Source organism: Aplosporella prunicola, assembly GCF_010093885.1.
Source record: "Aplosporella prunicola CBS 121167 unplaced genomic scaffold K452scaffold_7, whole genome shotgun sequence".
In the NCBI taxonomy this organism is placed as follows: Eukaryota; Fungi; Ascomycota; class Dothideomycetes; order Botryosphaeriales; family Aplosporellaceae; genus Aplosporella; species Aplosporella prunicola.
In genome coordinates this window covers 604,833-630,691 of record NW_022983535.1, presented here as the reverse complement: position 1 = coordinate 630,691, position 25,859 = coordinate 604,833, and the positions used below count along the sequence as shown (strand labels likewise).

Here is a 25,859-nt window from a genome sequence, read left to right as displayed (position 1 = left end):
GGGGGAATGGAAAGCAACAACGCCATCGCAAACCCCTCCCCCCAAAGAAAATTGTTGCTGAAGTCCAGAATCCCCGATCATGTCTTAGACCCTGTCTCAGGTGACGCCATCATCCCGACGGCCCCATCGCGCGATCTGCTCGCTTCGGGAAACACTGTCCGAGATTCCCCGGACTGGTGGCGCATATGTAGTTGGTTGAAGAAAAGCGTAGCGAATGATTAAAAATATAGGCGTGTTTGAAGGGTGGAAAGTTGGGTGAGTGGTTGGATGTTGGATGGATGGTGGGCAAGAGTGGGTTTCGTGCCGAACGACACGCACAATTTGTGGTAAAAGAAGGTAGGTGTGGCGCGAGCCGGGCTTTGTTTGCTCGCTCAAATGATTGAGCTCCATTTGTGTTCTGCGGGTGGGGTTCGCCGAGGGTGCTTTTAGTGCGTGCTGGTTCCCTCTTCTAGAGCTCTGGCACGGCTAGGCTCTATAGTGATGCCAGTTGAAGGCGTCGGCAACTGTCGTTTCCTGATGGATGGATAGTAATAGGTAGATAGCAATAGACGATTCGTCCCGAAAAGAAAGTGGTCTAGTTTCGAACTAAGGTTACGGCCCGGGCCTACTTCGTGCAAGTATGCGGCCCCATAACGGCTGCCATATGGCCAACTGTGTTGGAGTGAGGGGACACTGGCGGGATTTGAGGCAAGTAGTCATGGAAATGGTGGTGGCCGAGCGGGGAGCGGAGATGGTGACGACGACCGTGTCCAGAAGCACTGCTTGCTGAAAGGGGAGATGTCGGGTCGTCATCGTGGCTGGGAGGAGTGGCATTGTGGGACCTTCTGAAGTCGCTCAGATCCTTCTTGAAGTTGAAGTGCGGCATGTGGAAGGAATGGTCCCTCTTGAGCACGGGCTCGTTTCCACTGCCATGTAGTCAACTGGGCCGCTGATACGGCATCTCCGGAGCCGGAGGGAGGTCCGCACAGAGTGGCTTGGTGACCGGCACCTCGTTTGGAGCAATCGAATCACGGTAGTGACTGAGGTACGAGTCCTTCCTGTGGGGCGGGGCCTGGAAGGGAGCGTAGTCGTTGTTGAAGAGCGACGCCATGGCAGTGGCGGAATCCTTGCGGCCTATGGGCTCCGGGCATCCATAGCAAGACATGGTTTTCTGCTGTGCCAGGGGAGGCGCAGAAAGTGACATCTGGACGGAGGCGCGTCGTGAATCGGCTTCCCGCAGTTTCTCCCCCTCTTCCAATGTCCGTAGACGGGCCTCGAGTTCAACCATCCTGCAGTCTGGTCTTCCGACCCACACGTGGACCCAGTGCATGATGACCCCCATACCAACAAGGCAATAGAACGCCATGCTGATGTACTCCTGGAGATTGAACTCCTTGTCTGCCAATGCCATCTTTCTGAGCTGATGTGTTAGTGGTGCCACGAAGGCGTCTTGACTGTAACGATGGTGAAGATGAGAAGCGCGTGAGTCTCACACCTTGTCGTTCGACCTTTTATTTGACGGGAAATGGTCCTGCTTTTCAGGAGCAACAGCCCGCCGTCCTCGGATGCTGTGACGAATATGATCGCCACGATGTTCATCGTGACTGGCTCTTGTTGCCGGTGAAACCACCTGCCCAATCTCCCATCAAATTCCAGAGTAGCTTCGCCCAGTTTACAACCATTCTCCAATTGGCTAGCATAGACGCGATTTTGGCGCTGCTGGTCCGTCTATTGGTCAGCATCCTGCGCTTGACAATGGTACGGGTTAAGCATGTGATGGCGTCCGCAGGGCAAGGTGTCGTCACCCTTCCCAAGGGGTCATTCCCAAGATCATACCCCAGAGCCTAAGCGTTACATCCGTGAAGCGTTAGCTCTTAGGCGGCGATACCGACCTTCAAGCTCGATACGAAGCAACGCTTGGCTGATCCCAAAGTTAAGCGGCTATCATCGCCCCCTCGATTTCTCGGTAACCGGGATTTGAGCCATCCGGCATGCAGAATGCCTTGCGATGCTGTTGGCTCCTGGGTTAGTAGAGATAGATCGACCACCGGCTCTGGCGGTGTCCCTGGATATCCGAAACAACGTCGTCACCAGACGCAGGGAACTGAAGAACTAGACAGTGCCACGCGGCGAGCATATTGATTTTGCTGACTTGCAATATGATGACCAAGTCAGGAGTGCAGCAGCTCTGATAAGAAATATCAAACACTCTGATTCGTTGTGTACATACTTTTTCTTGGTGTTTCCTCTTCAACAAACATTCCCACAGCTTGGCACTGGGAAAATGATGTCCGCGAGAAATGAACGCTAATTGGCAAGCTCTCAATTGGTAGGCTTTTGTAAAGCGAAAAGAGGAGTTGTGGCAAAGGTCTCGGGCGCCGCGAAACCGCGATCGGGGATGCCTTTTCGTAATTTAGTTACTCTACTGCTAAAGTCTGATCGCGAACGAGGATGAAGACATCAAGCATAACCTAAAATCAACTCACTTGTGACATGCTGCTGCCTGTTCATGAGAGCTTTGCTCTTCACGCATGACACTGAATGTTCCGACCTTGGTGCTGACCGAGAGAAGTGAGGTTGGCTACGTGGATATACCATGCCGAAATCGGCAACGATCGAGTATATGATAGGATACCGATACCGAATTCGCCTAAGCGGGCCGATGCGCTGATGTGCCTGCATGCATTGGAAATCATGTTGTCTGCCTAGCCAGGAGTCATGTTGTAGCGCTAGAGTTGGCAGGAATTTGATCGGACCCGGCACCGCGGACCATTTCGCCGACCCATCATCTCCTAGGCTACAGTCGAACACCGTCCAAGGGATGGTCGTCAATGCTCCCTAGGAAAGAAAAAAAAAGTTTTGTCTGACGTATCAGAAGCGCGCTATGACTGAATTTTCTTGCCACGCTGCAACGTTTGCGGTAAGGAAGCTGCTGCAGACTGATGTCGTGCCCGATAACCTTCATGCCGGTCCGTCTGGCTAGACAGTATGATGGTTGTTCCAGGCACCTAGAATCTGTGTTGCCCACTGGTGTGAACAATCTAACGCCCGTCACCATGAAGCGAGACCAATCGCCTTGCGAGACAATGACGCTTGTCCGGAGTAGAAGAAGAAATCTAGTCAATGTTTATAGTACTTGTATGCTCTAGGTCCATTTCACTAATATCTAGGGCTCAGGCTTTTAGCTAGATGAGGAGTATTCCGTAGGGACTGCTTATATCCTTACCGATCTCACTAAACAGTAGACGGACGGTAAAAGGTATTAAGTTACGGGTGCATGTAGTCTGAGATCGCCTCGCTTATACCCAGGAGGCAGATGCGTAGCTAGACAAGAAGTATCCCGTAGGGTCTGCTTGTATCGGTCTCTATCTCGCTGGATGGTGAATCGCTTCACGGTGACAGGCGCTACGAGTAGCGATGGCATTACGTAGGTAGCCGTCGAGGAGGTGGAGTGTAATAAAGAATATTCTGCTTGATATCAGCGCTCGACAATAGCTACACTTGAACAGTACTTATACAAATAAAGAGGACATATAAACGGGTGAGAAGGAGAAGACTTTTGGTTTAAATTGAAGACTGGTGCGCATGTACAAACCAGTCGACCCTCTGATCATTTCAAACCACAAAATATACCCATCGAGAAACTCCGACCCATGCAGCTCCGCTGAGTTGCGCCACAACAATCAAGACTACGGCTACTCCTTTTCAACCCAAAAAGTCTTTTACGGCTCCTCCCACATGTTCCAGATCGAGAAGGAACGTATCGTGACCGAACATGCTCTTTTCCTCTCCCAACTCAACGTGTGTGACATTCCTGTTGCCCGTCCGGCGCAGAGTGTCTGCGATCTCCCGTTGTTGCCAAGCCGGGAACAGGATATCGCTCGCTACACCGAGCACCAGAGTAGGGGTTTGTGACAATTGCTTCATGCCTGCCACGAGGTCCGCGGGGGGTTCTTGTGAGTTGGATGAGGAAAGGCTATTCGTCGGAGATGCCACCGTGTTGCTGGATTGGTCTTGTTCTTCATACGGCTGTTCTGGGAGCGTCAAGTTGCATGCGTCGGCACTCGTCGTGTTTTGGGCATCCTTGTCGCCAGCCTTGAAAGCTGCAAGCTTGCCCTGGTTCTGTGCCCTGACACTGTTAATTCTCGTGCGGTGTTCCAAGCCGAGATCGAACAAGTCCATGGCCTTCGAGACGTAAAGCAAACTATTGGCATCGTACTCCAGACACCACTTTTCGCCAGCATGGTCCAAATATGTCTCAATGAGGAAGTCAGGGCAAAGAGCCGGTGGCCTGGACGGATCAGCCCGTCTCCTACCGAAGCGCTGCTCCCACTCAGGTCCACTGCGGTATGTGACTGTCGCAATTTGGCGAGCCATTTTCATGCCAGCATGGGGCGGTATTCCGTCATAGTAGTGTCCACGCTGCCAGTTCGGGTCATTCATCAAAACTACTCACTGTCAGTTGAAACGTCATGACATCCTACTGCAGGTTACCAACCTTGTCTTTGCGTGTGGCGCATTGCAATGCTGTATGGATGGCTGCGCGCACAACCGCTGATGGTTACAATGCGGCTGACGCGCTCTGGGAAAAGCACTCCAGCTGCCAGACTCAGCATACCGCCCATGCTGGACCCTACACTTGCGTACAACTTCTCAATGCCCAAATGGTCAAGCAATCTGAACTGAGCGCGTTCCATGTCTTCCATCGTCAGAATAGGGAACGTAGTGGCGTATCGCTGGCCATTCCTGGGGTCGACTGAGGAAGGGCCGGTTGAACCAAAACAACTTCCGACGACATTGGTGCAGATGATGAAGTATTTGTTCGTATCCAATGGTTTTCCCGGGCCAATAAATTTCTCCCACCAACCTGGCTTGGGGTTGGCTTCCGTGCTTTTAGCATGACTAGAAGCCGAAAGCCCCGTATGCAAGAGAATAGCATTGCTTTTCTCCGAATTCAAGTTTCCCCATGCCTCATACGCAATGTTAACCTCCGGAAGGATTCCACCCCAATCGCACAACATAGGCTCCTGGGACCGGTAGTTCAAGTGGTGGCCCGTCGTATAGGTGGGCTCAGGACCAAGCAGCGAGCGCTTCTGCAGCGACGCAGATCTCGTTTCTACGGCGTCGAGGCAAGGGAAAGCCAAGGCCGGGTTTGTCGCATCCGAGGTCTCGGGGTCAGGCTTAACAGAAGCCTGCGGTTGAGCCTTGCGCGAGCTCTGGCGGTGCAGCGCGCGAGCAGCTTGCCATGGTCGAACTATGCGAGCCTGAGCAGGCTTGGTTTGCGCGAAGCGAAGGAATTGCTGTGCCGGAAGGCGGGAGGAGCTGACGGCACCCCTTGCCCAAGACATTTTTGGAGATCGAAGAGGGGAGGAGAGGAGGAAGAGAAATATTATGGCATTGCAGCTTATGGAAGATGGTATGACAAACCTGAGCTGAGTCCCGCCCCGCAGGCCCGCCATCGCATCGGATTGACGCCACGCGCCGCCGAAGACCGGGGCCTCTTTGTCAGCGGCACCGCACGTGCCGTTGGCACTCCCAAGCTTTGCGCAGGCAAGTTACCCGGTGACATGTGAGATCAAACAGGAAAAAAGGAGAAGGCCGCATCTAGGCTCCCAGCAAGGTACTCGAGTAGCTTGTCATAATCGGGACTTTGTATCTAGTGTCACGGGTACCTACCGCGCGACAAGTCTACTCGATCAGACAAGCACGATAAGACTTGGCGTGCTGACTCATGGCGGGCTCTGATTGGCAGCCGAGCCTTTGTGAGCCGCACAGGGTTACACATGTGCACAAGGAAACCAACAAGGTGCTCAAAAGCCTCCAGCACTTCCCCGACTGCCGGCGCTTGTCCCTTATACCCGCACTTCACTATCAGGACTCTTATTTCTTATCAGGAGAGCTGTCATTGCCGCTCTAGCTCTCCGGCCCGCCCCTTCAACTGCCGCGAAAGGAGGCAATTATGGAGCTCGACAATGACACCCGTGGCTGGATTATGACCGCCTTGAGTGGAATAGGTGAGCTTCCTCTCCCGCGCACCGCTAGAAACAACTAACTAGAGATTTCGACGGCCATCAGCATGCATTATTGGCGGTAAGTCGCAAAACAACATGCCCGCCGCTCTGAAAAGACACTGATTCTTCCAGCCTCCATCATTTGCGTCGACATCTTGATCAGGCTAATACCCAGTCAAAGAAACTTCAGAATTCAAGACAGTAACGCCTTTCTCTCGTGCTCCTTCAGCTTGACGTTTGGCCTCATGGTAAGAAATTTCAGCATCTTACCTCTCATGACATCACGCTTACTTTTAATTAGCTGTTTCTGTCCTTGTTTAGCGTGCTCGGCTCAGCAAAGAGCTCTCTCCAAAAGGGCGGTTTTTCGTTGAAAGGCGCGGCCTGGACCTTGATCGCCTGCTTTCTAGCCGGCGTTATTGGCATTCAATGGGTGTCAAATATACTACACCGTTTTATGCCAACTCATGTTGTGGATTGCGACCACACCCACGATGAGGAGGCGCCAGCTGACGACCACGACCACGACAAAGCCGGACCGGCGAGAGACCATAGTCATGGCTCTCACGATCACTATCACGACAGCGCAGTCAGCTTTGAAGCGTCATCGCAAGGCGAGATGTTTGAAAGACCGCACCGCGAGGCCGTACGCAGACCATCCTTTCCAGCTCAGTTGACGCACAAAGTGTCGCAAATCATGTCCAGCTCCAAAGCCAAGTGCGATGAGGTCGGGCCGTGTTATGGCTATTCAGATCCTTGTGGGATAGATTGCTTCAAGATTGTTCACGCAAGAGGAGGAATCAGGATACCGCCTGGTGCTCTCTCTAAGGCACCAGGTTTGGTACGAAGCGCTACCACAAGCACGCCTCACCACACAATTGTAGGAGAGCGACAGCCACTACTGCAGCATGTGGATGCGGATCTATCGGCTTCTAGCCAATCCTTGCTGTCTGACACCGGCTACAACACACTTTCAAGACCTGACCCTGCAACACACGTTAACGGCAACGGCAATCGCTCGACCAAACCCCATAGCACTCACTCCAGTATCAGCCATCACTACGACGAGCACGAACATGACCACCACGACCACGGACCGAATCACCACCACCACGGCCCTCCCGACCCCAACCATCACCACCATCACGTCCCCACCAACGCCTTCTTGTCCGTGGGCCTGCAAACCTCAATTGCGATTGCGCTGCACAAGCTGCCTGAGGGCTTCATCACGTATGCCACCAACCATGCTAACCCGCAACTTGGGCTTTCCGTCTTCCTTGCCCTCTTCATTCACAACATCGTTGAGGGCTTCGCCATGGCTCTGCCCCTCTATCTCGCTGTCAACAGCCGCTGGAAGGCCATGTTCTGGAGCAGCTTGCTTGGCGGCGTCAGCCAGCCTCTTGGTGCCGGCATCGCCGCCCTCTGGTTCAAGGCTGCCGGCCGAAGCGGCTTCGCCCAGCCCAGCGAGGCCGTCTATGGCGGCATGTTTGCCGTGACTGGTAAGTCGCGCTGTGGTTCACTTCCTCTGTTCTCCCAAGTCAAACGAATATTAGTCATACGTGTTGCTGATACTCGTGCACAGCTGGCATCATGGCCTCGGTCGCCCTGCAGCTCTTTACGGAGGCTATGGACCTCACGCATAACCGCCGGATGTGCATGATTTTCGCGTTTATTGGAATGGGCATCTTGGGAGCCAGTTCGGCATTGACGGCCTAATTTGAGTGTAAGTATGTAGTGCGGAGCAAGGCCGCTTTTCTTGTTTATGTGGGTTTGAATGTAGTATTTCGGTTATACATAGGCGCGGCCTGAGACAAACAGATTGGGGCATACACGATTGATTTCTCTTTGGCATAAGACTGTAAATTCCCTATTCACCTGAAGCGTAGCTTATTCTACGAATGTTTTTTTGTGGTAGCAGAACCATAACCATCGTTGGCGAAGGAAAGATTAATCAGTCACTGAGGGCTAAGTTAGTTTGCGCTTACGATTGCTGGTAGTGAAGTGCGTGTTTTCCTTCTCTCTCAAACCCACGGCCATCGATATTTATTTTGTTTATCTGAAAGCCTGAAGGACGAATGGTCGAAAACAAGTACAAACGCGAGTCATACAGCAGCAGCGGAATGCGCAGAGTTACGTAAGGTGCCCGCTCTCCAGCTAGGTAAAGTCCGCAGCACCTTTACACTCAAGAACCTAAAACAATTAACCACATACACTCCGCCATGGCCGCCCAAGTCCTACTTCCCGGCGACGACGTCCCGGCCGAGCTGCTGCCCGTGTCGCATAACCCCAACAAGCCCTTAACCCTCGGCCCAGGCCTACGACACATCCCGCCCGCGACCATCACCACCACGACGCCAGGCGCGCTGCAAACCGACCGCCGCAAAAACGCAGTCTGGATCGACACGAATGGCGGGCGCGTAAGCCTCTCTCCCCTTGTTCTCAATCCCAATCCCAATCGCAAGCGCAATTTCACTTCGCGACCCCGCCAACTCCAGCCGCACACACACATGCAAGCACCAGCTAACACAACCACGCACGCACAGTACATCCCCGCAGTCAACGACCTCGTAGTCGTCGCCGTCCACCACAGCGCCCCCGACTACTACCACTGCGCCATAACGCCGTACACGCCGCTCGCCACCCTCCCGCACCTAGCCTTCGAAGGCGCGACCAAGAAAACGCGGCCGATACTGGCGCCGGGCGCGCTGGTGTACGCGCGCATCGCGCACGCCTCGCGCCACCTGGACCCGGAGCTGGAGTGCGTGGCGGCGAGCACGGGGCGGGCAGACGGGCTGGGGCCCTTGAAGGGCGGCACCGTGTTCGACGTCAGCGCGGGCATGGCGCGGCGGCTGCTGATGCCCGCGGGGAAGAAGCCTGCCAAGGGCACCGAGAAGGAGAAGTATGCGCAGGGTGAGGAGGGCGGCGCTGCTAGGCTGGTTGTGCTGGAGGCGTTGTCTGAGAAGCTGAGGTTCGAGGTCGCGGTTGGTAGGAATGGTCGCGTTTGGGTCGATTGCGTCGACGGTGTTAGGGCGACTTTGGCTGTGGGGCAGGCGCTGCAGCGCACGGATAGGGAGGCGCTGGGCGTGGAGGAGCAGCGCGCGCTGGTCGCGAAGCTGCTGAAGGCGCTGTAGAGGGGTGGTGGGATATTGAGAATGTGGGGAAGGTCGGGGAAGGGAGACGGCAGGTTGAGCGAAAAACACTTGCAAAAAAACACGCGGCATACAGACCGCAATACGGCAGGGAACGTAGAGGCGTTTGTGCATCCATTGCATCTAGAGCGGAGTACGGCGTCACTCACGGCCCTCAAGACAAAAAGAACGCCCAACAAATGAATAATGCATGCATTCTATACCTTGCGCCAATTCCCATCTCTTCTTAACTCAGAGCGGGTGCATACGGCCAGTGTCCATTAGAAAGGAAAGACACGACGCGCCGCCCCGCGAAACCCAGGTATCTAGCTTCTAACATGACAGTCATGATAAACAAAGGCGCGGAGTGCATGCGTTAGTGCCCGTGCCCGCCATGCCCGACTTGCGTCAGCAGCGGGACGAGCATGCCCAGCACGGCGACGCAGACCTCGGCGACGCTGGGCGCCTTGGGGTGGTCGCCGTAGCTGGGGTCCAGCAGGCCATTCTCGACATAGCCGTTTGCGAGGGCAGAGGAGCCGGAGCCGGCACGCACGCGTCCATATGTCGTTGGCGCGGGGTTTGCGTGGCTGCCGCCGCCAGTGATTTCTTGCATGCTGTGCATTGCAACGTAGCTGGCGGAGTGTTAGCAGGGGCGACTGGTCCTTCCTGTCTTCGATTTCTTTACAAGCGGTAGAGAGCCCGTGGGAAGGGTAGGGGGAATTGGGAAACTTACAGGAAGGTCCCGCCTGAGAATAGCAACACGCAGCCCGTGGCGAACTGCATGCCTTCCGCACCGCCGAGCGCCTCGCGGCCCAGCAGGTTCACAACGGCCCACGTGCTCAGCGCGCCGACCGGCGCGGCGAGGCTGAAGAAAAGCAGATGCGCGCGCGCCTGCCGCTTGCTGAGGCCCTGCTTCAGCAAAACGGAGGTCAAACCAAACGCCGCGGGTGCCTTGTGCACCATGATGGCGATGAAGATGATGAGGCCCAGTTTCCCGCTGGGGGTGGCCCCCGAGGCGCCGAGCGCGATGCCGTCGGCCGCGGCATGGATGACGAGGCCGATGGTTGTGGCCGGAGCGTTCGACGCTGGGTCAGAGGGCGCCGAATCGGCAGCATACAGGCTCGGCGAATGCGAGGGCGAGTGGTGCAGTCCGCTGGAGAGGTTTGAGAGTGAGATGTGTAATGGCCGCGCCGTCGTGGCTGTCAGGACTGTGGGCAGCATGTCGATCAGGTACATGAGGATGAAGCCGAAGATGAGAGACACGCCAACCCAGGCGTGCGGCTCGCGGTGGGTTTTGTGCTTGTACTCGTCGCCGGCGGGACGGCCGACCTGGGCGCGGTCGTCGCCGCTGTCGTCGTCATTGTTGGCGGGTGGTTCGGCGCGCGGCACTGGGTGGGACCAGGTTGTGGATGTGTCGAGATGGCGACGGGCGTGGTGCGAGTCGTCGGCGTAGGCGGTATACAGGGTCTCAATGCCCTCGGGGACAATGACGATGAGCGAGGTGCCGACCAGAACGCCGGAGCCCAGGGCGGAGATGTAGCGCAGGTGGCGCTGCGACAGGGTGAAGGAGAGAGGGAGCGAGCCGGCAAGGAAGGAGCTGGCAGGTTCAAAGCATCAGCGACGCAACGGGCGGGCGAGCGGGCGGACGGCGCAGGGCGCTTACGAAATGCCCATGATAGTGCTCAGGATGAGCAGCAACAGGGAGCCGCTCCACATGCTGGCAGAGAATATGCGGTGCTGCAATTGATGCGAGGGCGGTCGTCGGGAGATCAAGAACGGCAGAGTTACAGGGGGTTGGTGTTGTTATTCATCCCCAGCTCCCAATTTAATTGTTGAGGATATACTACTACAATAATACCTACCTCTATACTCCTGTAAGACCTGTAGGTAAGCAGTATGCCAATACATATAGGGCCTGCGCTCGCAGCTTGATTGTAATTTTTTTATTTTCTCTACCACTCCGACCGTAGTAGGGCTGAGTGACAGACAATTGACTGGGAGCTCGGATCAGCTGCAGCGCGCGTCAGGCAAACGCGCGACGCCTGAGTTGAGAGCTCTTTCTCTCTCTCCGCCTCTTCCTAATCGCGCTTTCAACAACCTCACCGCCGTGTATAAGCTGTCGCGCCAACGCACGCTTTCACATGATTCAGCCCTCATGCTTTTCTTTGCGTAGCTTGGTGATTGCCCCAGTCAGTTAGATCAGCTTAGTCAGCGCCGCGGTACGCGCTTGCGGCCTCTCCTCCGCGCGCCGTCACCAGTTGCTTGCTACCTACTCAATCAACATTGCTCCACACCACCACCATGGACGAAGTGGAAGAGCTTGTCGGCGAGTTCCTCGCCGACGCGAACGACGCGTTCAATGTCAACCTTGTGCGCGCTGGCAAGCCCGTTTTCGAGGAACCATTTCACCCAATTTTTACCTACCCCATCTTTGGAGAGGAAGAGCGCGTCTTCGGCTACACCGACCTCGAGATCAACCTGCAATTCCGCGCCCATGACCTGCTGCCGTCTTTGGGCATTACTTATGAGAAGAAATTCCGACCCATCGGAGATACCAAGGCCATGGATATTAAGGACATGATAAAAGACTACCTGCCCGAGAGTGCGTAGACTAAAGCACAAATGTCTCCCAGCTACCGGTTGCTGACAAGTCACAGATATGCTAGCTAAAGACGAAGCAATGGCCGGAGAGAACTCTGAGGATGGTAGCGCAAGTAGCAACTGGACGCCTCCCGGGAAGCGCATCCACCAATACAAACAGCACGGCAAGCAATTCGAGATCTGGCTTACTGGACTGACGGACCCGGTTGCAAAGGAGATCTTGCGGCGCATGCAGATCTTCATACCATTTTATATCGAGGGCGGCACCTGTCAAGACCTGGAAGAAGAGCTCTGGACTATGGCGAGGTGGAAGCTCTTCTTGTTATATGAAGTGGCCCCTGCAAAAGACGGCACCGCTCCCCCGTACATCTTTGCGGGCTTCTCTACTTCCTACCGTCTCTGGGTGTTTCCAACGCACGAGGTTCTTGCTCGCGTCAACAATTGCTCTACGGCAGAAATCGAGCCTCCCGAGCCGCTCCCGAGGGACCCTGACACGTTACGCTACAGTGGCGACTACAGTCCCATGGATGCGCCCTCTCGAGAACGCATATCGCAGTTTCTTATCATTCCGCCTTATCAAGGCCAGGCCCATGGCACTCATCTCTACAACAAGATGATGGACATATTTCTCTCCGACAAGTATGTCGTCGAAGTCACTGTTGAAGACCCCAGCGAAGCCTTCGACGACCTCCGCGATTGGTGCGATCTTGCGCGTTTGCGTAGCAATCCTGAATTTGCGGATCTGAACGTGGCTGATAAGGTCCCCGAGGATGCGCTGAGACCGAATGCGGAGGTTCCCTCAGACAAATTGTTGCCGCAAAATACCATTGAAAAGATCTACAAAGCTTCCAGGATAGTGCCGCGGCAGTTTGCGCGCCTCGTAGAAATGCACACGCTCAGTAAGATTCCTGCACGGCACCGGTCACCAGCGCGCATTTCACGCAAGCACAAGGCAGCGGATCCGAACGACCGGAGGTACTACTTCTGGCGACACTTGGCCAAGAAGCGGCTGTACATCCACAATAGGGATCAATTGATACAAATCGAAGAAAGCGAGCGGGTGGAGAAGGTGGAGCAAGCGCTGGGCGGAGTTGAGACGGATTACATCAGACTGCTGGAGGGGGCGGAGCGGAGAGCGGCGAATGGGGAGGGAGCCAGTGGAGGTAGCGGCAAGAAGCCCGCCAAGAGGAAGAAGGCAGTCATTGAGGATGAAGACGAAGATGAGGATGAGGAACCGGAGAAGGCGAAGAAAGCAAAGTCTACGAAGTAGTGCATGAAGGGGTAATTGGGATACGACGTTTATCGCTGCGGGCGGGCGGGCAGGTCAATTCGGCATGGCGTTTGGTGCAATGGGGCTGTTTGACTGAAGAGAAGAGGCGCTTGGTTGCAGCGGGATATTGATTGCTAGAGAGCTAGGCAGTAGCTGGTACATGCAATAGACACCTACGGGAAGGCGCCGGATAATTTGCCCGCCTCTTCTGGATATTTTGGCTACCCCACGTGATAACATACCTGCAAAAGTGTACGCTTTACTCTACCCTTGAGTACTTTTGTGTCTTTATAACTTTATTAGTACCTTTATACTACCTGTATGTCTCGATGCCTTTGTGTCTTTTTGAATACTTATACCCTCCCTTTATATAGCTATCTAGCGACTACCGACCGCAAGGTTATACCTGTTTTATAGTACTCGATGAGTATGGTAGACTCTACTCAATATGCAGATGAAGGGGGGTGTGCCGTACGGAAAAGTAGGGTTGGACGAATCAACGTCGGAGGTCGGCACGCCCGGAGCTTGGGGTGTCGGAGAAATCGTCGGACAATGAGCGCCCGCGAGCTGTGCGGGCAGAGAATCCCAACTGACCACCCCCAACGAAGAATAATTTACCTATCTCACTCCTCCACCTCCACCACCCACCCACCCCCTTCTTTTCTCCTCAACCCCGCCTTGCCGCAGTCCTCCCGCCATGTTCTCGCGTGCTCTGAGGACCAGCGCTGCCACGCCGCTGCGGCGCGTCTACGCTACCCCGATCGCCGCCCGCCGCGCCGTGACCACCGACGCTGCGTCGTCGCACGCCGACCGCGCCAGCGTCCCTTCGGTTGGTTGTCCCGCTGCAGCTATGTATCGCGCGAGAGCGGTTTGCTGATTTGCTGCGATGTAGGAGGATGATAAGCCCTTCGAGGTCCGCCTCTCCGACGAGGCTTTCGAGACCTACGAGCTCGACCCGCCCTCCTACAACCTCACCACCAGCAAGAAGGAGCTGAAGCAGATGTACTACGACATGGTCGCTGTCCGGTACGTAGCCCGTTCATCCCAATTGAATTTGTGCCGTTGGCATTGGACTCTTCCGGGGCGTAAGCGCTGACATCTCGTTTTTCCGCCTTCAGCCGCATGGAGATGGCCGCCGACCGTCTGTACAAGGAGAAGAAGATCCGTGGTTTCTGCCATCTTTCCACTGGCCAGGAGGCCGTTGCCGTCGGTATTGAGCACGCGATTGAGAAGGAGGACAAGATCATCACCGCCTACCGCTGCCACGGTTTCGCCATGATGCGCGGCGGCACCGTCAAGTCCATCATCGGCGAGTTGCTGGGCCGGAGAGAGGGTATCGCGTACGGCAAGGGTGGTTCCATGCACATGTTCACCACCGGCTTCTTCGGTGGCAACGGTATCGTCGGTGCCCAGGTTCCCGTCGGTGCCGGTCTGGCCTTTGCCGACCACTACTCTGGCAGGAAGAACGTCACCCTGTCGCTGTACGGTGACGGTGCTTCCAACCAGGGCCAGGTCTTCGAGGCTTTCAACATGGCTAAGCTTTGGGGCCTGCCCGTCATCTTCGGTTGCGAGAGTATGTCTCCATGTTCATCCAAACCCTGATGTCGGCCCCAGCTAACAGACATCACAGACAACAAGTACGGTATGGGTACTTCCGCCAGCCGCTCGTCTGCCCTCACCGACTACTACAAGCGTGGCCAGTACATCCCCGGTCTCAAGATCAACGGTATGGACGTCCTCGCCGTCAAGGCCGCTGTCCAGTACGGTAAGGAGTGGTGTGCCGCCGGCAAGGGTCCTCTCGTCTACGAGTTCGTTACCTACAGATACGGTGGTCACTCCATGTCCGACCCCGGCACTACCTACCGCGTAAGTTCATTTTGGTGATATTTGCACTAGGCGCTCACACTAACACCGGAATAGACCCGTGAGGAGATCCAGCGCATGCGCAGCACCAACGACCCCATTGCCGGCATCAAGCAGAAGCTGCTCGAGTGGGGCGTCGCCGAGGACGAGCTCAAGACCATCGACAAGGAGGCGCGCGCCAACGTCGACGCCGAAGTCGCCGAGGCTGAGAAGATGCCCGCCCCCGACGCCACTCCCCAGATCCTGTACGAGGACATCTACGTCCGTGGCTCCGAGCCCGACTTCATGCGCGGCCGTATCCCCGAGGAGAACTTCTACTACACCGAGGCCAACATCCCCAAGGATGGCCCCGCCGCCGTCACCCGCACCTAAGCGCGCGCAGCTGCCGCTATTGATGGGGTAATTGTCGTGAAAGCTAGAAGAATAAGGGATGGAGCGTTTGCGGGATTTTGGAAATGTCAGAGGTGAAACTCTGACGGCCGCGTACGCGAGGGAAAAGGAGATCGATGGATGGGGGTCCGTTGATGCGATGGAGGGAATCAAAGGAAGAGAGCACGCGCTAGAATCTTGCATCTTTGTTTTTGTTGACCCGAGGGGGTTTCCGGGAGTTCCTACCCTATACTCAGCAGCGCGTTTTTTGCTTGCTTGGGGCTCCGTGTGTACTACTCGTTTCCGGGGTCGATCGATGATGCCCGTTATATCTGTTTTGTTGAACGAACGAACGAACGTGGTTGTTTCATTCTGTGCAGTTGAAACTTTGAACAGTCTGGCAGCGTGTCAATAAATTGTATGGAAGAGGTTAAAGTGGTCGAGCTGTGTTCTGATGCGGAAGTGACTTTTACTGGAGTTGCGGTTTGAAGGAGTTTCCATGCATGATGCTTGTTACGTCAGTTTTGCTTACGCGTATGTCAAGCGTGCTAATCCACGGGGTGCTAACGTCTGTTACCGTTGAGCGTGATTCGCCGTATAACGAGACAGGGAAGGATACAAGCAGCCCTTATGGAATACTCCTTTTCTAGCTACATACCTGAGTCCTGGATATAAGTAAGAGATCTTTAGGTGTATACATACGTACAAATATCTTGACTGGATTTCGTTTCCTCTCCATACACGCATTGTTGTCTCGTTAGGCGGTGAATCTCCCTTGACGGTGACGGGCGTTACGAAATACATAGGTTGTATATGGACTCGTATGGCGGCGCAGATGTCTTTTCTTGCCTCTGTCGTGTGCTCAGGCTCTGGCATCTTACACTGTAAAGTGTATCCCGGGGCGCCTGACAGTGCGCGAGTATACTGCAGTCCATGGACACAAGTTCGATAGCTTAGGATCGATGGATGCTGAGTTGTAGCTACTAGATAAACACGTCTAAGTGCTTTACTAGGACATCATTTATAAGTGTTTTTTGTAAGGCCCCGGATATTTTGCCCACCCCTTAACTATATATTCAGTGAAGTCTACGATACCTACAGCGTATTCCTTAGGTAGTTATAATAGACTATTACAATATAGTTAGTACGCACTATATAACTATATAGAAGTAAAAAGATACAAGGTATAATAGTATTTAAAAAGATATAACGGTAAAAATATATACGAGCTCTAGAGTATACTACGGGGATATAGAGGTAAAAATATTTACGAGACCTAGAATATACTACGTAGGTATAGAGGCATAAATGTATACGAACACTAGAGTATACTACGAGGATTTAGAGGTATAGTTATATATATATAAAGTCTAGATATACTGTAAGAGTACGAAAATATGATATTCGAAGGCTTTAAAGGTATTTAGAAAGGGATAAATAAACAAATTATCTAAGAGTAGAAGATATATTATATAGGTTCACAAGTATATCAACACGTGGGGTGAGTAAAATATCTAGAGGGGACGGGCAAATTAGCCGGTGCCATAGGTACTGGTCTCCTACCTATTGGTGGGCTGTGACTTGCCTACCACCTACCAAAGAAATGTTGGAAGTCTAGATACAAAAGGTAGAAACAGTAGCATATCATACCTTGAAGAGTGAGATTTGAACAGTATTAACACGGGGGATTAACATTGGATGGAGACAAGTGTCGGTCTAGAGGCAGGAGACTTCAGTCGAAGGTAGTCGGCCGAAGTCTAGAAAGGGCGGTGTTAGGGGCTTGAAAGGGAGGTACGCAAGAAGCAGTAGCGATATACGCCCGGTAGCATCATAATTGAAGGTACGGTTTCATCATTTATATCGACAAGGCATTATTGGAGTAGCAATTATACAATGAGCTGCACCCCATTGTCTGAGAGCCTTGCATCCTCTTGGCATCTAAGGAGGCGGTCATCAACCCCCTCGTGCAGAAGTATCGGGCATGCTCGGATGGCGAGATAAGGTTATTCATTGCTTTGGTCACGGTTGTTCATGAGCGTTTCGCTTATGGTGAGAGTGAAAGGGGCAAGCTTCGCGAGAACACCAGGATGAGATGACAACTCTGGGGGCCAAAGGTGGCTTGGCATGCATGATGCAGCAGCGCACGTGAGGCGCATGAAACAACGACGGGGTGGGAGTTTCTCCCTGCTTCGAAACATGTTCTTTCCAATGTTGAGAGCACTCGGATCGCATCACTACCTTACCTACTCCTCAACACACGAGCGACGCTGACGTCGTTGCGGACCAGATGCCCCGCCATTCCAGTGTACCTATGCGATCCGGATACCTGTTTCCTCAATACACGACGAAATGGCAGTTTCGTGTGGTTCTTGAGAGCATTGGTCCTGGCTGTTAGCCTCAACGGTTGACATGGCAGAGATTAGTATCATCCGTCAGTCGTCGAGAGCATGATGTGGAGTAGAGTCTGGTATAGATGTCGGTATGGAGACCCCGTTTGCAGGGGTGAAAGAGAGCTCTTAGCCATGGCATCAGGAAGATTGGTATCAAATGATTCTCAAATGATCATGGTGTTGGGCTGGGCCGACTTCGGAGACCGAGGCACTTGCCAAACGCTAAACTTCCCCGGTCAGGTTCGGAAAATAATCAGCTCCAGCTTCATTCGTTGGAAGCACCGCCTCTGCTGCGAAAACCGCGCGAAGCTCGAACGACTCATTTTCGAGGTTTGTCGGAGAATTGTTTCGCAGCACAATCATCATGCTTCTCCCTCGGCTTGCTGCCGTGCCTTCTCGGCCGGCATTGAGCGCCAGATCGCAATGGAGATCCATGTAAGTCATCATGAATATAGCTCCGTTGCCACCCCCAATTGACCACAACTTTGCAGTCGCGCCCTCTCCTCCTCCGCTACCCGCCGTGACAATGGCCTCAACAACGTCTCCAAGGCCATTACCCAGCCCAAGTCGCAGGGCGCTTCGCAGGCCATGCTGTACGCCACTGGACTCAAGGAGGAGGACTTGAACAAGGCGCAGGTCGGCATTTCGTCTGTCTGGTACTCTGGCAACCCCTGCAACATGCACTTGCTCCAGCTCAACAACAAGATCAAGGAGGGTGTTGAGAGGGCTGGCCTCATCGGCATGCAGTTCAACACGATCGGTGTCAGTGACGGCATTTCCATGGGTACCAAGGGCATGAGATACTCGCTCCAGTCGAGGGACCTGATCGCGGACTCGATTGAGACCGTTATGGGCGGCCAATGGTACGATGCGAACATTTCCATCCCCGGTTGCGACAAGAACATGCCTGGTGTCGTCATGGCTATGGGGCGCGTCAACAGGCCGTCCATTATGGTGTATGGTGGTACCATTGCTCCTGGCTGCGGTAGGATGCCCAGGAACCCCAAGCTTGACATTGTCTCCGCTTTCCAGGCCTACGGACAGTTCATTACCGGCGAAATCAACGAAGAAGAGCGCTTCGACATTATCAGGCACGCCTGTCCCGGCGGTGGAGCCTGCGGTGGCATGTACACTGCCAACACTATGGCCAGCGCGCTTGAGATTATGGGAATGACCCTCCCCGGCTCCTCGTCTAACCCCGCCGAATCCAAGGCCAAGCAGCTCGAATGTCTGGCCGCCGGTGGCGCCATCAAGAACTTGCTGAAGGAGGACATTCGCCCTCGCGACATTATGACGCGCCAGGCTTTCGAAAACGCCATGGTCCTTGTGAACATCACGGGCGGCTCTACGAATGCCGTTCTCCACCTGATCGCCATCGCCGACTCTGTTGGCATTAAGCTCACTATTGACGACTTCCAGGCCGTCAGCGACCGCACTCCTTTCCTTGCGGACCTCAAGCCTTCGGGTAAGTACGTCATGGCGGATGTCTTCGACATTGGCGGGACTCCGGCCCTCATCAAGTTCATGCTCGCCGAGGGCATCATCGACGGCAACCAGATGACCGTTACCGGTAAGACGTTGAAACAGAACGTCGAGAAGGCTCCCGGCTTCCCCTCGGACCAGCAGATCATCCGTCCTCTTAGCAACCCTATTAAGAAGACTGGCCACCTTCAGATCCTGCGTGGCAGCCTTGCGCCAGAGGGGTGCGTTGGCAAGATCACCGGCAAGGAAGGGCTTCGGTTCGTGGGCAAGGCCAGGGTGTACGACGCCGAGGACGACTTCATCCAGTCGCTGGAGAAGGGTGAGATTAAGAAGGGCGAGAAGACGGTGGTGGTGATCCGGTACGAAGGCCCCAAGGGCGGCCCCGGTATGCCGGAGATGCTGAAGCCTAGCTCGGCCATTATGGGCGCTGGACTTGGCCAGGATGTTGCGCTCATCACCGATGGACGCTTCTCCGGCGGCTCGCACGGGTTCCTGATCGGCCACATAGTGCCCGAGGCGCAGGTTGGCGGACCCATTGGATTGGTGCGCGACGGCGACGAGATTGAAATCGACGCCGAGACGCGCGAGCTCAACCTGAAGGTGGGCGAGGAGGAGCTGGTGCGGCGACGGGCGGAGTGGCAGGCGCCGGCGCTCAAGTACAGCAAGGGCACGCTGTTCAAGTATGCGAAGCTGGTCAAGGACGCCAGCCACGGGTGCGTGACGGACGCCGAGTAGGTTTACGTAGGTACGTAGGAAAGCGGGTCCTGGGAGTTTGTAGCGTGGGATTGAGCAATCTTGCGGGTGGAGCAGGCGCCTTCAATCTTGTGCCATGGGCATAAATTAAACGGCAGATTGTCCTGATGCGGCGCGTGGCGCTACTCGGGGGCCCAGGGTCGGGGGCGGCTGATTGGACGGCGGGGCGTGGCCTCCCATTAACCGCCCGCCCGACCGTGATCGCCGGCTGGCTCGTTGCCTGCAAGTGGCCGCGGCGATCACAGTTCGGCCTCCTTGCATGCCCAGCAGTAATCACAATAATAACCCGTGAGGGTGAACGAGGCCGCAGGGCTGGGGAAAAAACGCGAGAGTTTGTATCAAAAGGTTTAGTTAAGCTGGCCATCCGCCAAAAGCGCCGTCCCCAAGCCTTTCGGCAATCCGCTCCGACCGCCTTGTCATTCCCGCCCTGCCCTGTCCTGCGCTGTGCTTCTGCTCCAGCTGCTGCTGGCTCACCCTCTCGCCTTTTGCTCTGCTCCGCCACGTCCCGTCTCTCGCACTCTCGCTCTTCCCCTCGCAACCTCCACCCTCTCCCCCAATCTTCCCACCCGCCGTAGCGCTGCGACGCCGTCCTGCCGTGTCTGGCCGCAAGTCTCATTTCGGTTAGTTAGCGATCTTACGGAGTATCCCAGCCTCTCCCAACCCTCGACCACCTCTCTCTTTCACCGGTCCCCCAAAAAGCGAGACGCCCGGCCGACGCTGCACCTCCACTGCCCTACCTCGACTGACGTCTCCCGCCGTCCTCGACCCTCCGCGCGCGTTGCTGCTTTGGGAAGCGTGATTTACTGCGACACGACACGCCCTCGACCGCGACACACAAAGCCCCATCGCCCGCTTCCAACACGACCCGTGGATTCAACCTCTCTCAAGTGCGGACGCCCTGCAGAGGCATCCATTGCCCCACATGAGCCAAGAGGCGGTGCGGTCATCCGCAGATCAGTCGACCGCGGTACACAAGCCCACGACCAGCGACAACGGCGAGGCCGTGGCGCCCCAGTCCAATGGCCCAAGTAAGTCGTCCCCCAACCCCACCGCCTCCCCGCTCCCCGCCTCGTGGCCTGCCATCGCAGCTGCTGTCGCTCCAGCCACAATCATGCTGACCGCTCTTCCGAAAGCCCACTCGGACCCGTCCAACCACCTCTCCGCCGACGACTCGAGGGGAGCTGAAGGGCGTTCCGGGTCAACGTCGGAGCAATCCGAAGGCCATCCCAAAAAGAAACGCTCGTTTTTGAACATTCCTCGATCTGGATCGCAGGCTGGCGAAGAGGCGACCGCGACCGGCTCTGGCCTCAGTGGAAACACGGTCGGCGACAACGCCGAAAGCATAGGAAAGGGCTCAAAGCGTAGCTTCCTTGGTAAGAGACGGGCTGGCAGCACGGCGAGCAGCAAACACTCTCAAAAGGCAAAGGCGCCCACGACCGAAAAGTCGACCGAACATGCGCAACCCTCCGGCGCGGCTGGATCCCCCCCGCAGACGCCCAAGAAGAAGGGCGGCATCTCGAAGCTCCTGTCCGTCCTCAGCTGCTGCGGCGTGCCGGAAGAGGGCAATGTAGTCGAGCACGAGGAGCAGGCAGAAGCGCCCAAGAAGGCGACCAAGCTACGCTCAGTGCGCAAGTCTCAGCCCACACCGCCTGCGTCGTCGAAGCAGAAGGACACCAGCGCGGCGGAATCGAGCATGGCTGATTCGAAGGATCCCGTTGACGAGAAGGCCGGCGAAGGTCACTACAACACGAGCGCTGGCGCAAGGCTCGCCAAGGACGGTCTCGAGAAGCCTCCACAGGGTGACGCACAGATGGACAAGCCCGTGCCTGAAGTCCCCGCCGAGGAACAGGCCGCTACTGAGGAGACTTATTCTCCTCCTCCTCAGGAGCAGCCGTTGCCCCCGGCGCCAGTCGAGCCTGAACATCTGGACGTCCACCATGACTCCGAATCCGGCCCGCAGGTCACCGTCCAGACGCCTACGCCATTGCCGGAAGAGGAGCAGCAGATTTCTGACAGGACCCCCGCGCAGCAGCAGAGGGATACGGACATTGAGATGACCGATGCCGGGCCATCGATACCAATTGCTGCGAACGAGGTCCCCGCAACCGAGGAAACTGGTCCTGAAGTTGTTCAGACCGAGGCGGCGCCTACGAAAATCGACCTACCGCCCCCTCCGCCCCTTGCCGATCGCCAAGCTCAGACCGCGGCGCCCGTACAACAAGTCACGCCCAAGAGCCAGGAGAGCTCGCTTGCTGTCAGTCCGGTTGAGCCTCCGCAGAAATGGCTGCTCCCGCCGATTAAGCCGGAGTTCAAGGGGAAGAAGTGTTTGGTGTTGGATTTGGATGAAACGCTGGTCCACAGCAGTTTCAAGGTGAGCTTGACGGTCGTCTGTGCGCCATTTACTAGACGCTGACATTTCGTAGATTCTCCACCAGGCTGATTTCACGATCCCGGTCGAGATTGAAGGGCAGTACCACAATGTCTACGTCATCAAGCGCCCCGGTGTGGATCAGTTCATGAAGCGCGTCGGTGAGCTTTACGAGGTTGTGGTCTTCACCGCGTCCGTGTCCAAGGTCAGCACGCATACACCCTTCGTTTTACGGTTTGCGATACTAACCTGAACAGTATGGCGATCCTCTTCTGGACCAGCTTGACATTCACGGTGTTGTGCACCACCGTCTCTTCCGTGAGAGCTGCTACAACCACCAGGGAAACTACGTTAAGGTGATTATTCCTTAGTTTACAGCGATTGGGTATGAATACTTACACGGTGCAGGATCTTTCTCAAGTCGGTCGCGACCTAAAGGAGACGATCATTATCGACAACTCGCCTACGTCTTACATTTTCCACCCGCAGCACGCCGTGCCCATCAGCAGCTGGTTCTCCGACGCACACGACAACGAGCTCTTGGATCTCATTCCTGTGCTCGAGGACCTTGCCGGCCCTCAGGTCAGCGACGTGAGCTTAGTGCTGGATGTTGCACTGTAAGTCAATTGCGGCAGAGATAGGCTGTTGCCAGCATAACCACCATCAAAGGCCACATTGACACCCCTCCAAGGACGCCCGGTGACTGCGTTACGCATGTCGAAAATCGAAGTCCCGTCTTTATGGCCCTCGAGGTATAATCCGTTACGCTGGATTCACAGTCATCGCCTCTCTGCTGGCCTTGCCATGCATCTTCTCATCATACGATCGATATCCTTCGAGCATCCTTATCAGGCTGCGTCGGCAACTAGCTAGACTGTACTGTTTAATCCGTGTAATCTGCATGACAGGAGAAGGGCATGCGTTCCTGGCGAACGACTGACACTATCCTCTCAATCGGATGCCATGGCCGCCCGTCACCCTCAGTGTAGGATCATCCCGACGGGTACTGTTCATACAGCCATGACCATCTGAACAATCGGACATCAAGAATCGGCGGGAAGCGAGAAAGCAAAAATGGGGCGTTTTGATTTCCATCTGCTGTTGCTGCTTTCCCATAGCCGTGTTGCTGTCTTGCTGTCCTGTAAAGGGCATTGCATACAACTGATTTTTCTCTCTCCTTTTTTCTTCCCTTTTTTTCTTTTTGGCTAGCATTGCGGAGCATTGGCACTTCTACAGTTTTCCTCTCGTATTTTTTTCTTCTCTTCTGTTTTACCCCCGTTATACCTCCTTTGCGATTGTTTTGACCGCAAGGATGGTGCTTGGTCTTCACCAGCTCTTTCTCAAGTGAGACTCTCCCACAAGAAACACAACAACACCACACCAACCAACCAACCACATTTCCTTTGTTACTCTTGCTACTTCGCGTTTCCTATCGTCTGATTTCCTTTCCCTTTTGCTTTTTTCGGCTCTTTTCCTTGTTTCCTGTCCCCTTTGATACCACGGCTTGTTGGCTTATTTGTGCTGCCTTCGAATACACATCCCCCCCAACCAACCAGCCTCGTTTCTGCAAAGAAGGACTTGCCTTGATAGATGTCATCGATGCATGTCCCGGCGCAGAGAGAGGATAGGTGGTGATCTTTGTTAGCTGGACGAGCGAAGATTAAAATAAACTGAATCCACCCCAAAACGGTGCGGTGCGTGCGCGTGTGTGCAGTGGCTTGCTTAAGGTGTTACGCATGCGGCAGCCAGACGGAGCAAGCTTTGCGGCTCTCGCTCTAGTAAAACAGTCAGCAGCCAGTGACACTAAACGTACCCTGAAACCTCTGAAGTGAACTGACTTGTGCACGGGTGAAGACGTCATTGCTGCTCGATTCGCGATCCCGCGACGCCCTGCATGTGCACGCGAGCCGCAGCGAACCCCAAGTTCTCCACACAAGCTTCGGCCGCTCCAAACCCTACCTCTCCACGCGCGACCGTCCGTTCTTCGACCGCAACTCGCACAACCAACTCGACCGCAAACACCATGGCCGACCAACCGCCGCCAACGCAAGACCAAGCCGCACCCGACACGGTACCTGCGCCCGCCGACCCCGACAGCAACGATGTCGCGCAGCAGCAGCATACAAGCACAGAGGCTGACTCAGCGGGAGGAAGCGGCGGTGCGAGGAGCAAGAGCGGCTGGGACGGGAAACTGCGCGTCGAGAAGAAGCCTGTCATTGTGAACCCAGAGGCGCTGAGCGACCCAGAGTACTCAGACGAGGATGCGCCGCCGACGGAGCAGATCGAGGCGGATGAAGGTGGGTGAAAGAGAATATATTGGACATGGGGAGACAGGCTGATATTTGAGCACGTCTAGACTTGCTGGAGGACTACGAGGAAGACGTCGACGTATGTGCGCTGCTTTGTGGTCGCAAGACTCGAGGCTGACGGGTGCGATGCAGCAAATCGACCTTATCCACTGCCGGATAACCTCGATTCCCGCGCTACGGCTTGAACGGTTCAAGGAAGTCAAGGTATGGCGCTCTGTCACGATATGACTCGTCGACGAGAAACAGTGTTAATTATCTGCCGCTGTTAGAGCCTCTCTCTTCGCCAGAACCAAATCTCCACCATCGAGTTCCCCAACAACATAGGCTCAACCGTAGAAGAGCTTGACCTCTATGACAACCTGATCGGCCATATCAAAGGCCTCGATAACTTCACCGAGCTCACTAACCTCGACCTTTCCTTCAACAAGATCAAGCATATCAAGCGCATCAATCATCTTAAGAAACTCCGCGATCTTTACTTTGTACAGAACAAGATATCCACCATCGAAGGCCTGGAGGGCCTCGATGTGCTACGCAACTTGGAACTGGGCGCAAACAGGGTGCGCGAGATACAGAACCTGGAGAGCCTGACAGCACTGGAGGAGCTGTGGCTGGGCAAGAACAAGATCACAGAGATCAAAGGGCTAGACACGCTCAGCAACCTCAAGATCCTCTCGATCCAGTCGAACCGGTTGACATCGATCACGGGGCTCAACAACCTGACGAACCTGGAGGAGCTGCACATATCGCACAACGCGCTGACGACGACCGAAGGACTCGAGAACAACGTGAACCTGCGCGTCATCGACATCACGGGCAACCCGATCGAGCACCTGACCAAGCTGGACAACCTCAAACAGCTCGAGGAGTTCTGGGCCAGCTACTGCAAGATCGCCGACTTCGCCGAGGTCGAGCGCGAGCTGCGCGACAAGGAAAACCTCGAGACTGTCTACTTCGAGGGCAACCCGCTGCAGCTGCGCCAGCCCGCCCTCTACCGGAACAAGGTCCGCCTGGCTCTGCCCCAGGTCAAGCAGATCGATGCCAGTAAGTCTCCCGCCGCCGTGCTGGGCGCCTGCTTTACTGGCTCTGCTTTTATCTAACCGTGTGCTGCAGCGTTTGTCAGGGTGTGAGCGCGTGCAAACCGCGTCGTTGGAGGCACTGCTGCTGCTGCTGCTACACGATGTCAGGGGAGGAGCGTCTCGCTTCGGCATGCATGATGGCGTTTTCTTGGACATGGCGCGGCTCACGGTCTGGAACAGATTGCTGCATGGCTCGGGGCGTACGAGGACGTAGAGGGTTTTCGGTTGGGGCATCTCGTTATTCTATTCGAGCAAGAGCG

General features: G+C 55.2%; 11 protein-coding genes across 11 annotated transcripts; 7 read left to right on the top strand and 4 right to left on the bottom strand.

Annotated features, from left to right (window-relative positions):
- Positions 1-40: 40 nt before the first annotated feature.
- Positions 41-624, bottom strand: K452DRAFT_285407 (uncharacterized protein). The gene has a single exon (XM_033540107.1). The coding sequence runs from the start codon at positions 388-390 to the stop codon at positions 97-99; it is 294 nt and encodes a 97-aa protein (XP_033399879.1). The 5' UTR covers positions 391-624; the 3' UTR covers positions 41-96.
- Positions 625-662: 38 nt separating this feature from the next.
- K452DRAFT_285406 (uncharacterized protein) lies at positions 663-1,577 on the bottom strand. Its single transcript, XM_033540106.1, has one exon. It carries the CDS (start codon positions 1,388-1,390, stop codon positions 917-919), a length of 474 nt encoding a protein of 157 aa, XP_033399878.1. The 5' UTR covers positions 1,391-1,577; the 3' UTR covers positions 663-916.
- Positions 1,578-3,684: 2,107 nt separating this feature from the next.
- On the bottom strand, positions 3,685-5,327 carry K452DRAFT_296397 (uncharacterized protein; the record flags this gene model as incomplete). Its single annotated transcript, XM_033541908.1, has 2 exons — positions 3,685-4,427; positions 4,478-5,327. 2 exons carry the CDS (start codon positions 5,325-5,327, stop codon positions 3,685-3,687), a joined length of 1,593 nt encoding a protein of 530 aa, XP_033399877.1.
- A 517-nt stretch (positions 5,328-5,844) lies between these two features.
- Positions 5,845-7,953, top strand: K452DRAFT_316899 (uncharacterized protein). Its single transcript, XM_033544011.1, has 5 exons — positions 5,845-5,993; positions 6,055-6,069; positions 6,123-6,238; positions 6,292-7,486; positions 7,570-7,953. Exons 1-5 carry the CDS (start codon positions 5,939-5,941, stop codon positions 7,701-7,703), a joined length of 1,515 nt encoding a protein of 504 aa, XP_033399876.1. The 5' UTR covers positions 5,845-5,938; the 3' UTR covers positions 7,704-7,953.
- A 253-nt stretch (positions 7,954-8,206) lies between these two features.
- On the top strand, positions 8,207-9,118 carry K452DRAFT_223721 (uncharacterized protein; the record flags this gene model as incomplete). The annotated part of the gene is made up of 2 exons (XM_033536640.1): positions 8,207-8,404; positions 8,531-9,118. 2 exons carry the CDS (start codon positions 8,207-8,209, stop codon positions 9,116-9,118), a joined length of 786 nt encoding a protein of 261 aa, XP_033399875.1.
- Positions 9,119-9,491: 373 nt separating this feature from the next.
- K452DRAFT_325410 (uncharacterized protein) lies at positions 9,492-10,831 on the bottom strand (the record flags this gene model as incomplete). Its single annotated transcript, XM_033544774.1, has 3 exons — positions 9,492-9,747; positions 9,849-10,712; positions 10,779-10,831. 3 exons carry the CDS (start codon positions 10,829-10,831, stop codon positions 9,492-9,494), a joined length of 1,173 nt encoding a protein of 390 aa, XP_033399874.1.
- Positions 10,832-11,221: 390 nt separating this feature from the next.
- K452DRAFT_246383 (uncharacterized protein) lies at positions 11,222-13,200 on the top strand. The gene is made up of 2 exons (XM_033538016.1): positions 11,222-11,717; positions 11,773-13,200. Exons 1-2 carry the CDS (start codon positions 11,417-11,419, stop codon positions 12,984-12,986), a joined length of 1,515 nt encoding a protein of 504 aa, XP_033399873.1. The 5' UTR covers positions 11,222-11,416; the 3' UTR covers positions 12,987-13,200.
- Positions 13,201-13,683: 483 nt separating this feature from the next.
- K452DRAFT_296392 (uncharacterized protein) lies at positions 13,684-15,221 on the top strand (the record flags this gene model as incomplete). The annotated part of the gene is made up of 5 exons (XM_033541907.1): positions 13,684-13,815; positions 13,879-14,012; positions 14,105-14,559; positions 14,617-14,852; positions 14,907-15,221. The coding sequence occupies 5 exons, from the start codon at positions 13,684-13,686 to the stop codon at positions 15,219-15,221; spliced, it is 1,272 nt and encodes a 423-aa protein (XP_033399872.1).
- Positions 15,222-17,972: 2,751 nt separating this feature from the next.
- K452DRAFT_267354 (uncharacterized protein) lies at positions 17,973-20,160 on the top strand (the record flags this gene model as incomplete). Its single annotated transcript, XM_033538839.1, has 2 exons — positions 17,973-18,043; positions 18,100-20,160. 2 exons carry the CDS (start codon positions 17,973-17,975, stop codon positions 19,823-19,825), a joined length of 1,797 nt encoding a protein of 598 aa, XP_033399871.1. The 3' UTR covers positions 19,826-20,160.
- A 794-nt stretch (positions 20,161-20,954) lies between these two features.
- Positions 20,955-23,119, top strand: K452DRAFT_345642 (uncharacterized protein; the record flags this gene model as incomplete). The annotated part of the gene is made up of 4 exons (XM_033545459.1): positions 20,955-22,214; positions 22,267-22,416; positions 22,469-22,567; positions 22,620-23,119. 4 exons carry the CDS (start codon positions 20,955-20,957, stop codon positions 22,830-22,832), a joined length of 1,722 nt encoding a protein of 573 aa, XP_033399870.1. The 3' UTR covers positions 22,833-23,119.
- Positions 23,120-24,234: 1,115 nt separating this feature from the next.
- Positions 24,235-25,650, top strand: K452DRAFT_296389 (uncharacterized protein; the record flags this gene model as incomplete). The annotated part of the gene is made up of 5 exons (XM_033541906.1): positions 24,235-24,508; positions 24,568-24,599; positions 24,653-24,724; positions 24,790-25,564; positions 25,634-25,650. 5 exons carry the CDS (start codon positions 24,235-24,237, stop codon positions 25,648-25,650), a joined length of 1,170 nt encoding a protein of 389 aa, XP_033399869.1.
- Between the last annotated feature and the right edge of the window lie 209 nt (positions 25,651-25,859).

Bases quoted from the DNA above. Each gene is read 5' to 3' on its own strand.
- K452DRAFT_316899 (XM_033544011.1), top strand. From the start codon at position 5,939: ATGGAGCTCGACAATGACACCCGTGGCTGGATTATGACCGCCTTGAGT. The intron at 6,239-6,291 runs GTAAGAAATTTC...ACTTTTAATTAG, and splicing joins GCTTGACGTTTGGCCTCATG to CTGTTTCTGTCCTTGTTTAG. The intron at 7,487-7,569 runs GTAAGTCGCGCT...ACTCGTGCACAG, and splicing joins CGGCATGTTTGCCGTGACTG to CTGGCATCATGGCCTCGGTC.
- K452DRAFT_285407 (XM_033540107.1), bottom strand. From the start codon at position 390: ATGGAGCTCAATCATTTGAGCGAGCAAACAAAGCCCGGCTCGCGCCAC.
- K452DRAFT_246383 (XM_033538016.1), top strand. From the start codon at position 11,417: ATGGACGAAGTGGAAGAGCTTGTCGGCGAGTTCCTCGCCGACGCGAAC. The intron at 11,718-11,772 runs GTGCGTAGACTA...GACAAGTCACAG, and splicing joins AAAAGACTACCTGCCCGAGA to ATATGCTAGCTAAAGACGAA.
- K452DRAFT_285406 (XM_033540106.1), bottom strand. From the start codon at position 1,390: ATGGCATTGGCAGACAAGGAGTTCAATCTCCAGGAGTACATCAGCATG.